This window comes from Suricata suricatta, chromosome 13 (assembly GCF_006229205.1).
Source record: "Suricata suricatta isolate VVHF042 chromosome 13, meerkat_22Aug2017_6uvM2_HiC, whole genome shotgun sequence".
NCBI lineage: Eukaryota > Metazoa > Chordata > Mammalia > Carnivora > Herpestidae > Suricata > Suricata suricatta.
Window position 1 is genome coordinate 33547113 of NC_043712.1, and position 13627 is coordinate 33560739.

The window sequence follows — 13627 nt, forward strand, 5'->3', positions numbered from 1 at the left end:
AACGAAAATGAAAATACAATAATCCAAAATCTCTGGGATGCAGCAAAGGCAGTCCTAAGAGGAAAGTATATTGCAATCCAGGCCAACCTCAACAAACTAGAAAAAGTGCAAATTCAAAATTTAACAGAGCACCTACTGGAACTAGAAGGGAAGCAGCAAGAGCACCCCAAACCCAGCAGAAGAAAAGAAATAATAAAGATCAGGGCAGAAATAAACAATATAGAATCCAAAAGAACAGTAGAGCAGATCAATGAAACCAAGAGTTGGTTCTTTGAAAAAATAAACAAAATCGATAAACCTCTAGCCAGGCTCCTCAGAAAGAAAAGAGAGAGCACCCAGATAGACAAAATCATGAATGAAAAAGGATCTATTACAACCAATCCCTTAGAAACACAACCAACACAGCTCAGCTAGCTGACTGGTTGACTGATTCAGCCGCCATATCTAAAGCTTACATCTGGGCCATACCCTCTGCCGCCCCCCTCTGGCCACTAGAATAGGTGCATTGCTTGGTACTCCAGGTCCACCTCTTCATGCCAAGCATATTTGGAAAGGCTTCCTTATTCCTAGATGGCTAGTACCTGGACAGCATTCCTCTCCTACACTCCTACTTCTCCAGTTAATTGCCCATGGCAACTTCAGCCTCTCCACTAAGCAAATCAATCCATCGACTCCCAAGTATCACTAGGCACCATAAATGGTGATAAACCTGGGGATGGGAGATGCAGAGAGGATATAAGATGTAGTCCATAGCCTTTAGGAGTTAGTTTACATCTAATAAGAGAAGTCAACACACACACACACACACACACACACACACACACACACACACACAAAATAATCTTATGTTCAACTGTTCTGTGCCAAGAACTTCAAGAATTTAGAAACGGGATGAACTAGGTAGGAAGGTCCCTGGAGAGAGCAGATTTGAACTGGTATTTGGAAGACAGGAAGTATCTTGAAAATAGAAGAGTTTAGAAAAAACATTTCTATGTGTTTCCTTTACTCTCACTACCACCACGCTACTTCTGACACCAGATAGCTGGTTTTCCACATATCAAGCAATTTTAGGACATCAGCTGGGTATCCCATAATTTAACTCAATTCTGATGCTATCTCCCTGGAGATAGCATCAGATCTTACAGGTTAAGTGCTCAATCCCACAAGATTACCCATCCCTTTGCCCCACTTTGGATACTAATTGCAATTACAAGTCCAAGTTACCTATGTTTCTAACCAGCCAGTTGTAATTGGGAGGTTCTCAAAACCCCGTCCTTAGGTTTGATTAATTTGCTAGAGCATCTCACAGAACTCAGAAAAAGTTAACTCATTAGATTACTGGTTTATAACAAAAGGCTTTAACTCAGGAACAGCTAAATAGATTATGCTTAGGGTAAGGTCTGTGAGAAGGAGTGAGAAGCTTTCATGATCCTCTCCCTGCATTTCCATGTTGACCAACCTGGAAGCTCTCTGAACTCCACCTTCCTGGCCTTTTAGGGAGGCTTCATTACTTAGGCACGACTGATCAAACCATTGGCCGTTGGTGATTAATTCAACTCCAGGCCCTCTCCTCTTCCTGGAGGGGAGGGTGAATCCTGACAGTTTCAAGGCTCTAATCTCTAGGTTGGTTCCCCTGGCAACCAGCCCCCATTTTTAGGGGCTTTCCAAAAGTCACCTCATTAACATAAACAGGTGTGGTTGAAAAGGGCTTTCTATGAATAACAAAAGACAACACTTCACTTTTATGCCATTAACACTTAATAAATTCGAAGGATCTTGGGAGCTCTGTGCTAGGAACAGGATAAAGACCAAACATATATTTCTTATTATAAATCACAATACCACAAGAAGAAAAGGAAGGGGAGTATTCTAGAAGGAAGCAAAGGCCATGAGAAGTAACAACTGAGATAAAAGCTACAGCTAAAATAACATTTCCAAGATAAAATGGAGATGAGCTCCCTTCTGACATCGTCTCTGGGTGCTCATACTACTTTGTTAGTCCTCTTTGTATAGCACATACCATTCTCTGTGTAATGTTTACATGTATCCCTCCCACTATTCATTAGGACCCTTTTGGTTGTAACAGAAATCCAACTTAAATTAGCTTAGGCAAAAAAAGAAATTCATGGATTGAAATAACTGAGAAAGACATGAATAGCACTGGCAAAAGATCATATGACCAAATCCAGGGCTGATACAATTTTATCAGCTTGGTGTCTCTCTCTCTCTTTCTCTGTCTCCTTGATCTCCAGCTCTGTTTTTCACTCTGTTATCTTTTGAGGTCCCATTCTCTCCTACCAAATCTGAGCTCTCTCCAAAAGGCAGGAATGATATGGGGCACCTGGGTGACTCAGTTGGTTAAGCATCTGACTTCGGCTCAGGTCATGATCCATGGGTTCAAGCTCCGTGTCAGGCTTTGTTTGTGCTGACAGCTCAGAGCCTGAAACCTGCTTTGGATTCTGTATCTCTGTCTGCCCTTCCTCCACTCATATTTCATCTCTCTCTCAAAAATAAAATAAAAACACATTTTATTTTATTTTTTAATGTTTTTTAAATTTATTTTTGAGAGACAGCACGAGCAGGGGAGGGTCAGAGAGAAAGGGAGACACAGAATCCGAAGACAGACTCCAGGCTCTGAGCTAGCTGTCAGCACAGAGCCCGACGCGGGCTCTAACCCACAAACCATGAGATCATGACCTGAGCCGAAGTCAGACGCTTAACCAACTGAGCCACCCAGGCGACCCTAAAAACACATTTTTTAAAAAGTCAGGAAAGATGGCTCCCACAGTAAGCAGTTTCATATACTTCCAGCTATAATTTCAGAAAGCAGAGAAAGTTTTTCTCACTAGCTCCATCAGCAGAGTCCCAGGGAAAGACATTTATTGACACGGCATTCCTTTTTTATGCTCTTCCCTAGATCATAGTGTCTAGAAGTTTGGGAAGGAAGTGTCCCAGAATCCCTGTCCATATATCCTAGAGTAGAATATATGAATGAGAAACACTTGCCAAGATGTGGAAGGCAGAAGAAGGCAGAAGCCAGATTTTTGTTCCTCTGGCAACATCAAACTTGAGGCTTAAGGAGACATGACATTTTCCAATGGCCTTTAAGTATCTTTCTGAAAATCTCTGGCCTCGAGACTGAAGGCAGCTGTGATCATCTCTCTTGGTTTGCTGAGTTCCTTTAAATTCCTATCTATGAGAGCTAGTGACAAAACTGGTGAACTTCCTTGACCTTTTCGCAGATTTTCCAATGATTTTGTGAGTACTTAATTCCCTTTATTAAATATCTTCTTACTTTATGTTTTTAAATGTTATTTATTTTTGAGAGAGAGAGAGAAAGTGTGAGAGAGGGAAGGGCAGAAAGAGGAGACATGGAATCCAAAGCAGGCTCAGGCTGTAAGCTGTCAGCACAGAGCCTGACATAAGACTCGAATTCGTGAGCCGTGAGATCATGACCTGAGCCAAAGTTGGATGCTTAACCAACTAAGCCACCCAGGCACCCTAATATCTTCCTACTTTAAATTCCAGCAGCTCCTGTTTGTAACCATCCTCTAATACATGTATATATGCCCAACAGTGGAGGAGAGGGAAGGGCCATGACTCTAATGAAGGAAGAGAAAAGATGTGCTAGCAGCCAAGTTAAGAGCAATCACATTTCCCCATGGGAAACATTGGGAGGTAAATTCAGGTAGGTGGGATGAGGTCAGACTATGAAAGGTGTTGAATACCAGGCATTCAGACTTGATGTACTAAGGAAGAAGTAAGGTGAATATGACAGCAAGGGACACATTTTAGGGCAACCAATGGTAGTATATAGGGGCAGATTAGGGCATAGGTCACAGAAAGGAGGCAGTAAGGATAGAAGTGCCCTAGAATGGGAAAAAATGTGGAAGCATAGAAAAAGGTGCAGCTGAGAGATGTGTTAGAAGAAGAAACAGGATATTTTTGAGTTGTGTTTAAGGTATTTTGGTAGGTTGTATTTAAGGTCAATCAGCTAGAGATCAGAGCCAGGACTTGAACTTGCTTCTGTTGCTCTTCAAAAACTGCCTTCATTCCTCAAAGCTATGCTGCTTTTCTTCCTACCACTAGTCTTTTTAACAATTCAAAGGGTCAAACTGTATCCTCACCTGGTAAGAGACTGTGGAGGATAAACCAAAAGGGCATATCTTTTGTCCCTCTGACATGAAGCCCTGAGAAGATTACAGTCAAGAGGAAGCAATCCAACAAATCCAAATTGAGGGATATTCTGCAAAACAACGGGCCTAGTCTCTTTAAAAATGTCAGGGTTACAAAAGACAAAAAACAAAAAACTGGAATACCATTCTAGATGAAAAGGCACTAAGGAGATGTGACAAGTAAACACAGCAAGAGATCCTAGATTGGATGCTAAAAAAAAAAAAAAAAAAAAGCTGTAATGGACATTTTATAAACAATTGGTGAAGTAAACCAGGTATTAAATAGTAATGTATGTGTGTCTCTCTCAATGGGATGGGGACCTCTCAAATGTGGGGCGATGATCAGATAGAAGCTGAAGGAAGGTTGGGGTTGGGGCCAGGGCAGGGACAGAGGTGCCTGGCTGGCTCAGTTGGTAGCACATGAGATTCTTGACCTCAGGGTTGAGAGTTCAAGCTCCACATTGGGTACAAAGCATACTTTAAAAAATGGGGAAGGAAATATGGGGACATATAGAATTTTCCCTTTTTTGATAACTATACTGGTTGTAAATACCCCATTGGTTAGGGTCTATGGATATTTTGAGATGGGTGGCCTGATGAACCTGCCTGTATTCAGCCAGGGGGTCACTGTGGGATCTTTTGCCTTGATCAACTTTCCATTGCTCAAGCCTGTTGTCTAAAAGCATCCTCTACAATGTATTAATGTTAAACGTCCCAAGTATGATCACTTCATTGTGGTTTTATGGAAAAATGCCCTTTTCCTTCGGAGATGGGCCAAACTATTTAGGAGTAATTCAATACTGTGCTTCAAAATTCTCAAATGTATTAGATAAGAGTGAAGATGTGGCAAAATGCTAACAATTAAAGAGTCTAGGATTGACTGTATTATTCTTGCAATTCTTCAGTAGTGTAAAATTTTTCAAAATGAAAAAGGAAAAATTATAAATGAATCCATTTCTCCTAACCCCTAAGAAAAAAAAAGAAAAGAGGAAGGTGTCTTTAAGTTGAACATAACCTGAGTCTACCACAACTAGCTGTGTGACCTCAGAACCCTCATCTCCTCAGCTGGAAATGGCAGTGTTAATGCCCATCATGAGTGTTTCTATAGGACATTGGCAGGTATCATTGGTGGGAAGACTGGAGCACAGTGGCTAGTACAGTGCTCTCTGTGTTCTCAGAGTTCACATATGTTCTCCCTTGTTCCTCTGACTTGGCCACTGAGGAAGATTTGTTCAGGGTAAATAGGAGTGCACAACTGGAGGCTACATGGCACCCTGCAGGGACACTTACCACAGCTGGCCTGCTGCCTGCCTGAGTGAGATGCAGGGAGGCTGACCCTCTGAACATTAGACCACAATATCGAAAAGTCAGAAATGCCTCCATACATAACTTGTTGGCCCATGCCATGGATGGGAGCTCAGAGGTGAGCCGGAGCTTCTCAAAGTGGGGCCCCTGTCCCCTCTGAGCAGAATCAGCTGTGGTTCATGTAAAAATGAAAATCCCTGGGCCCTACCCACAAGGATCTGAGTCAGCTTCTCTGCAGTGGTTTTGGGAGTATACATTCTGACACTGTTTTCTAGGTGCTTCTCAAGCCTGAGTTCCTGGACCCACACTGTGGCCATGGTGGTGGTGCTATGTTATAACAAAAGTGGCCCAGCGGAGAAGAGAATCCCTACAGTGAGAGCCTAACAATAACATAAAAAGGTCATCCACCACAAAGATGTCCACAAATGGGAGCAAACAGAGATACAAACAGAGCTATAAAGATAAAAGCTGGAAACTCATGAAGAAAGCAACAATTTTCTCCAGGTTTGCTAGCTCCAGACCCGAAGTGTATGAACAAAATGCTGCTCCAGCCTTGGGGGTGAGATAAGCCCACAGTCTAGAGCTCCCAAATTCATCACTGTCTGAACATCAGGACCAAATGAATCAGAGCGGGCTCTGAGGACTGGGCAGAAGGATCCCTTTCACTCACCAAGACTCTGGGAAGCTGAAAATCAACAGTTCCCTCCTGAATATGTGCAATAAGCAGTGATTCTACAGAATCTTGTAAACTTCAAGAGCTCCAGAAATTCCAGTGGCCTAGAGGCTCACTGAGATTTTGGCCCCATCTGTCGTGCCTCTTCAAGCTGTGCCCACTGGCCTTAAGGGACCCTGAGTATGATCATTCTCTTGGATGCCAGCTGGATGACAGAAGCTGATACCTGATTTCCCTGTGACTTGGTAAGGACTGGCTAGTGGATGTTCAGTGTAGAAAGTGGCTGGGTTCCTCTCTCTTTTAGCCCAGATCAGATCTTTTGGCCTTGAAAATTCCCTTCTGACCTAGAGAATTTCCTATTCCCAGCAGGCACTTACTCCTCAGGGCCTGAGTTATTTTGGGAGACTCAACATCCTACACTCAGCCCTAGGGAGGGAAAGAGAAGGACATACAATTGGGTAGTCTCCACCACCCCACCCCCAAACTGAGACTGAAGCCAGACTGCCATCTGCAACTTTAACTCTTTCCTGGCTTTGGCTAAGACCAATGTATCTCACTTAGGAAAGGCTCAGACGGCAGCATGGTAATCATTTTAATTCAAGGGGAAAAAAAGCGTAGTGGGAGAAAACTATGCATGGAAAGTGACTTTTAAAACTTGGTTTTAGGGGCACCTGGGTGGCTCAGTTGGTTGAGCATCCAACTTCAGCTCAGGTCATGATCTCATGGTTCTTGAGTTTGAGCCCCACATTGGGCTCGTTGCTGTCACTCTGTCAGTACACAGCCCACTTTGGATCCTCTTCCCCTCCCCTCTGCCCCTTCCCCACTCACACCTTCTCAAAAAATAAATAAAACATTTAAAAAATTATCTTTAAATGTTACAGCCAAAGTGAGAGTATAGAAACTGCATCAAAAGAACATTTTTTTGTGTGCAGGTTATAAATCACTTTCCCAACCCTGGGTCTTAAAGCAATAAATTTTACCTTTTCAGGAACTCTGAAGTTTACTCTGGAGATGAGGAGAAGCAGATTAAACTCTTCAGATTTACAGTTGTATACACTAGCACAAAGTGATTCACATGAGAATCCAGGTAAGTGTGATCATGGAGGTTTAAATGTTTGCTGCCTCTTGCCTTCTTTTTTCAGTTGTTCCCTATAGAGCAAAAAGCCCTCATGACAGAGCTAGTCAGTAACATCTGGCCTTGCACAGGGGAGGTGCTCAGTGGAAGGAAGAAAGGAAGTCAGCAAGGAGGAAAGTCTGCAATGATTCTCCAAGGGTGACAAGTGCCCTTTTGCACATGGAATGTCTGGGCTCTCTCAGTGGTGTGGTTTATTAGGGCCCGAGGTGATAACTCATACTTAAGAACGGTGAGTTGTTGGATCTCTATTGGATTCGATTCCAAACACAGTCATTCAGGGCCTAGCATTTGGCAGGCACTGAGCAAAGCCTGGGGGTGGACAGAAATGAATAATGCACAGTCCCTGCTACCTGCCCTCCAGATGTCTCTCAAGGACAAGAGAGTTACATATCCTGGGCACCTGGCATCCCAGAAGCAAATAAACCTGACTGTGACACCCCCAGAGAAAACCTGGTATGTTAGTAGGCTTGCATTTAAGTCCTCCTCCACTACAGCAAAAATGCTGCTCTGTTCTTTAACATTGCTTACCTCTTAACACAGAACAAAGCAAAACAAAGCAAGGATAGCCCCCCTTCTCCACCTCTGATACTCACCTGCTCCAGTGTGCATCAACTTTGGCCTGCCCTGGTGCTGGTTCCTCCCAGAAGCAGTGTAACTTGGCCTAAGCAGCCCTAGTCACTGCTCCATCCTTCTTGGGACCTGGGCTGATACCACCTGTGGTTTCTTTTTGCCACACTTTCCACTTCCTCCTTGCCCATGGGCTCCTCAGCCTCCTTCTGTTGGGCCTTCAGGTTGCCTTACCCAAAACTTTATGCCCTCAGACAGTTATAGTCCATTTCTGGCTCTTCCTAGCCTAAGCTGTCCTACTGGCAATAAGCTTCAGGTGCCAATGGTAGCCCTCAAGACTGCCATCAGACTGAGAGTTGGGACTGAAAAAGCTATTGTATCCAGTTTGCAAACGCTATAATTTATCTTGTAATTGCCAGAATACAGGCAGTTTGACCATTAGGATGCATCAGTGCAAAACAATTCAACTAATTTGCTTTCCTAGCACCCACATGTAGATCAGGCCCCAGAAGACAGGGCCTTGTTATTACCTAAGGAGCTTTGAAACTGGTTCTCAAACTTCAGCTACAGCAGAATTACATGGAGGGCTTGCTGGGCAACAACGCCTAGCTTCTAATTCTGAAGCTCTGGAAGTCAGAATGACAACTTGTATTTCCTTTTATTTTTTCCCTCCTTCCTTCCTCCCTCCCTCCCTCCCCCTCCCTCCTTTCTTTCTTTTTTCTTTTCTTATCTCTTTTCTTTTCTCTTCTCTTCTTTTCTTTTCTTTCTTTTACTTCTCCCCCTTCCCGGCTAATAATTTGTAATACTAACAAGTTCTCAGGTGAAGTTGATCCTCTGGCCCAGAGATCTCACTTTGAGAACCCCTGCTCTAGTCTAGTAGTTTTCAAACTTGGCTGCACATTGAACTCACTGAGGGAGTTTTCTTTACTAAAAAAAATTCAATGTCTGAATCCACCACCAGGAATTCTGATTTAACTGGTCTGGAATACAGACTAGTCACTGGTACTGTATAAGCTGTGTAGGTGATTATAATGTTTAGCCAGGGTTAAGAACATCTGCTCTTGTCCATTTCATTAGTAGAGGCTGGGCTAAGGGTTGGGATCCTTTTTTAATCTCCCACATGGACAGATAAATATAGGACACCAGTTAAATTTGAATTTCAGATAAACAATGAATAATATTTCACTGTATGTCCCAAATATTGCATGGATGTCCTTTTTTGCTACTGTTGTTTTGTTTTTTCTAAATTTGGCAACCCTACTCTTAGACACTTCCATAACACAGATTGAAAAACAATGATCTGCCAGCTCCTATTTTATAAATAGTAACAGCAGGCCTCATAGGTTACATAGGAAGTCAGAAGACAGCCAGGATAAGAACTCAGGAGTCTTGACCTCAGTCCAGAGCTCTTTTCCTTCCATCACACTTACCCGTGCTAAAGACACTTGTACCTTTTCTTGTTAGGAGGTATAGTCAGTTTCCTGGAAGTGACATCAAAGGAATTAGTATGATTTATGTTCTCTCTGCTCCCATGCCAATCCTCACCTCCACCCCCTTTCTACTGCTGCAGGTATCACAGGGGCTGTCCTAGGATGTGGCCGTTCTCAGAGCCATATCTTTAATGGCCACCTCAGAGAGGAAGCAGACTGGAAGCGGTACCAGCAGAGGTAGTTGTGAGCAAGAGGCCATAACTGGGTAACACAAGGACAAGTGGGATTTGGCATGGGTAAACTATGGGCAAAGCATGTTGGGAGAGGCCCACTTAATTCACAGAGACACTCAGAATTAGTTGTAAATTCTCTGGGAAGAGATCAAGGCAGCCGCATAAACAGTTCAATTAAACTGTCGGCTCAATGCTCAATGTGCGGTAATGGTCAAAACACAGCCTTTAATCTAGATATAGAGGATTATCTTTCGAACCATAATGAGATTCCGAAGATTAGTTGTACCCAAGGTGGAGAGAATAGAGCTGGCTCAGTGACACGCAGATAGGCTTGCATTTCAGCATGACTGGGACTCTTGTAGAAGGGGGCTACCTGGATGCCACAACCTTCTTGGAACCCCTTTGGATGTTGGGAAGACAGGAATAAACCTCATTCTGCTTCCTCCACTTCAGAGAAACAGCCTGGGAACAGAACACCAGAGCACACCTGCTTCAAAAACGCAGCAAGTCTGATCTGCTCCCACTTCCAGATCAAAGTTAATAGTCACTAGCACCAGGTCCAAGGCAGAGATGTCAAGCTTTAGCTCTGCCATTCTACCCTTCGTGATCACCCACTCACATTTACTCGTTCACTTGAACAAATATTCATCATGTGCCTACTAGGTGTCAGGCAGCATCCTAGACACTGGAGATATGCAGTAAACAAAAGCAAAGATCCCTTTCCCATTGTGGGGCAAGACAAGGAATGAACAAACAAGCAAAAATAAGTAAAATATGCTGTGCCTAAAATGGAGTTGAGTGATTCTCAGAAAAATAGAGCAGAGAAGGATAGGGAATGTTGAGCGGGGAAACAATTCCAGAAATGGTGCCCATGGAAGGCATGTGACATTTAAATACAGACCTGAAGGGAATGAAGGATGACCCATAGGCACAGCTGGAAGAAAGCATTCCTGGCAGAGGAGAGGTAGTAGAAAGGTTCCAAGGTGAGAGAGTGTTCAAGAAACACCAGGAAGAGGCAGACTGATTGGAGCAGGAGAAAGGACTGTACAAAATGAAGTCAGCAATTTGAGGGGACTAGGTCATGTAAGGCCTTATGGGCCACTATAAGAATTTTGGCATTTACTTTCAGGGACATGGGGATTTAACGAGAGATTTGAGCAGAGGAGGGACATAATCAGGTTCAGTTTTAATAGGATCACTAGCTGCTGTGTTGAGACAGAAGCAGGGAAATGGGTAACAGATGCCTCTGATGATCCAAGCAAGAGATGGAGTGTTGGACTGGGATGGGAGCAGTGGCGATGGTGAGAAGTGGTAAGATTCTGAATATTCCTTGCTGAAGGGTTGGATGGAGCAGGAATGAAAGAAGGTGTCAAGGATGACTGAAGGTTTTGCCTTAGGTCTTCTCAGAGCACTATTGGCTCCCAAATTTATGCTTCCAGGCCAGACTCCTGGCCTGGGGCTTGGCTCACAGCAGGAGATTGACATTAATATTTGATGGCCTGAACTGAAAGAAGTAGATAAGTCTGTTGGGTTGATGGCATCATTTTTTTCCAGGCCTCTGTCAATGACATAGCTACCTCTAGATACCGGAAGGAGGATGAAAAGAGCTGTCATGTCTCCAACTAGGTCTGAAGTGAGAACTCAAGACAAGGCAGAAACAGAAACAGGATCATACCCAACCCTTCCATTAAGAAAATCGGGGATAAGTGTTGGTGGAGAGGGGAAAGCTAAAAGTAAAAAATGTCAATAACGGGCAAAGTGTTGGGTTTCTAATATCAAGAGACTGGGTACCAACCTCAGGTGTGCCTCTGGATTCAGTTTCTTCCCTTCAGTCATTTATTTCCCCTCTGTGAAATGGGTGGCTGGCTCTCTGAAAGGAAAATCTGTTTAGCTCTAACCTCCTATAGTGCTCTGATCCTTTCCCTATAAATTCCTGTCTCCTTGAACCATTTGACATACTACTTCTCCAACATCGTCTTTAGGAAACTTTTCTCTTTCCTTTCAGAGTGATTATTTCTGATTCTGCCCTTTAAGTTGTGTCTACACTAATTCCCAAAGGAAAACACCCATGTGTTTTTGAAGTAAATACTACCTTAGTCCAGTTACCCCATCTGTAAACTAGGAATAACACCAACTTGCAGGGCTGATGAGTAGGGTTAATTATATACAGAATGCGTTGGGGTTGAGCAGATACACAAGTGCTCTGCAAGTTCTTGGCATAATACTATAGCATTACAATAATTTTGGCTTGCAAATTATACCCCAGCAGAGGCATCACATGGAAAAGTGGGTCTAACCCCATGGTCTGCTGAAAGTGAAATGGAAAAAATAAGTTGTGAAATATAACTTCTCTTCCTAAACCTAAACCTAAAAGCAGAGATAATTTTTCCATGTGCAACCCACATGCAGGCAACAAATATCCAGATCCTGGAGAGGACTTTCTTGTCCTGAGTGGTCTGGCCTGTAGCCAGGATCTGGCTGCTTCTTCTTTCTGAGCCTATAGGCCATTCAAATGAGAGGCGGAGGGAGCCAGAGAGGATTTGTGGTTGGTTGAAAGGTGGGGCTTACAATGAGGATGTCATTGCCTTTTGGGTTTTCTATTTGGGCCTCCCTTACTTGCACAATAATTATTTATACAGCAGATACAGCAGAGGAATGATTTAAAGCATAATTTGAGATATTTAAGTTTAGGGTTACCCAAAATAAACATCTTAGCCCAAGTCAGTTTCTGGGTCTTCACCATCCCCCAGACACATCATACACACACACACACACACACACAATTATTTCCTGAGAAACGTGAAGTAGGTACATCGCAGGCAACGAAGGGGCTGCGTAGATGGTGTTTGTCACTGTGGGGGTTATAATGGTGGGTTTAAAAAATTTAACTGGCTCATGGAGGATGACAGTCCCGTCTGACCAAAAAGGGAAAGAGCACATGGCTTGATCCTGAAGGGATGATTTGCAGTCAATTCCATTACATCACTGTGTGCAGCTGAGTGGCCAGAGCACAGCCTTCAGAGGATCCAAGTTGGAGTGCTGGCTCTGCCACTGTCCCACTGTGGCCTCAGGCAGCAAAGAGGCAGTGACAGCTCTCAGACTGTCCACCTCCATCTCCAGCACCGCCAGGACTGTGTCCTGACCAAAAAAGCCTCTGGCCTTCCGACTGCCCCAACAGGTCCCACTTTTCCTACAGGATATAGGAAAAAAAAATAGACTCCCCCCCGCAGCCCATCTAGTTGTACATAGGTAGCAAGTGGAGAGGATTATGGATTTGGGCTATTGTCCTAATAAGTCAGCTTTCCTAGAGAATTCCTCCGACTTCGGGTCTCGGTCTTCACATCTCAGGGTTAATCATACTCTGGGGCTTGGCGGTCAAGCTCAAAGGAGCATCGGCTCATGGCAGTTACCTCATTTCCAGGCAGCTCCTCTGGCGCCTCTCAGGAGAAGCTGCACTGGGCAAGCTGGCCCCCTCCCTCAGTTTCCTCAGCTTTGGTCAATAATTAAAGGACGATCTTAAGTTGCAAAGTAGAGACTAGTGGAGATGACAGCATTTCGGCGCCACCATACTGGGAGGTGGCAGCCAGGCCCACCTGGGTGGCCCTCCTTTGGTCCTCAAGCTGGCAGTGCGCGGGATTAAAGCCCAGACTTCCTCAGAGGTGAGAAGGTAAGCCAAGATCCGGCGTCCCCAGGGCCTGGCGCGGCGATTGGTGCCAGGCCAGCCCGCCGCCCCTCCCGGCCGCAGCCGTCATCCGGACTGCTAACACGCTCATTAGCATAGAGACTCCGCCGAAGATCTGGCACGCGGGGCTGAACCGGAGTCTCTGTCCCTTCAAGAAGGGGATTGGGCACCCTGTCCCCGAGGGGTCCCAGGCCGCACTTCCCTCGCGCGGGTCATGCTGTAAACTAGAAATGTCCGGGGGTAATTCACCCCCCGTGGTCCCCCCCAACAGTGTGCCCCTGAGGTGCGCAGCGCGCCGGCACCCGGAGAAGCGCACGGGTCTGGCCTCTGAGCGTGGCGGGCTCCTGCTGGCTACCTCACGCCCCAGGCGGCGGCGGGCCGCGAGCGAGGTGGAGCCGGCAGCGCCGCGGGACCCCGGTGCCCTCAG

The 13627-nt window shown here is 44.8% G+C and overlaps 1 protein-coding gene across 1 annotated transcript in view; it reads left to right on the top strand.

Annotated features, from left to right (window-relative positions):
• The first annotated feature begins 9708 nt into the window (after positions 1-9708).
• Positions 9709-13627, top strand: part of SHB (SH2 domain containing adaptor protein B) — a 136333-nt gene continuing 132414 nt past the window's right edge. Inside the window, exons 1-2 of the mRNA XM_029919653.1 lie at positions 9709-9722; positions 13472-13589. Coding sequence (XP_029775513.1) covers positions 9709-9722; positions 13472-13589 — 132 coding nt within the window. The remainder of the gene's footprint in view (positions 9723-13471; positions 13590-13627) is intronic.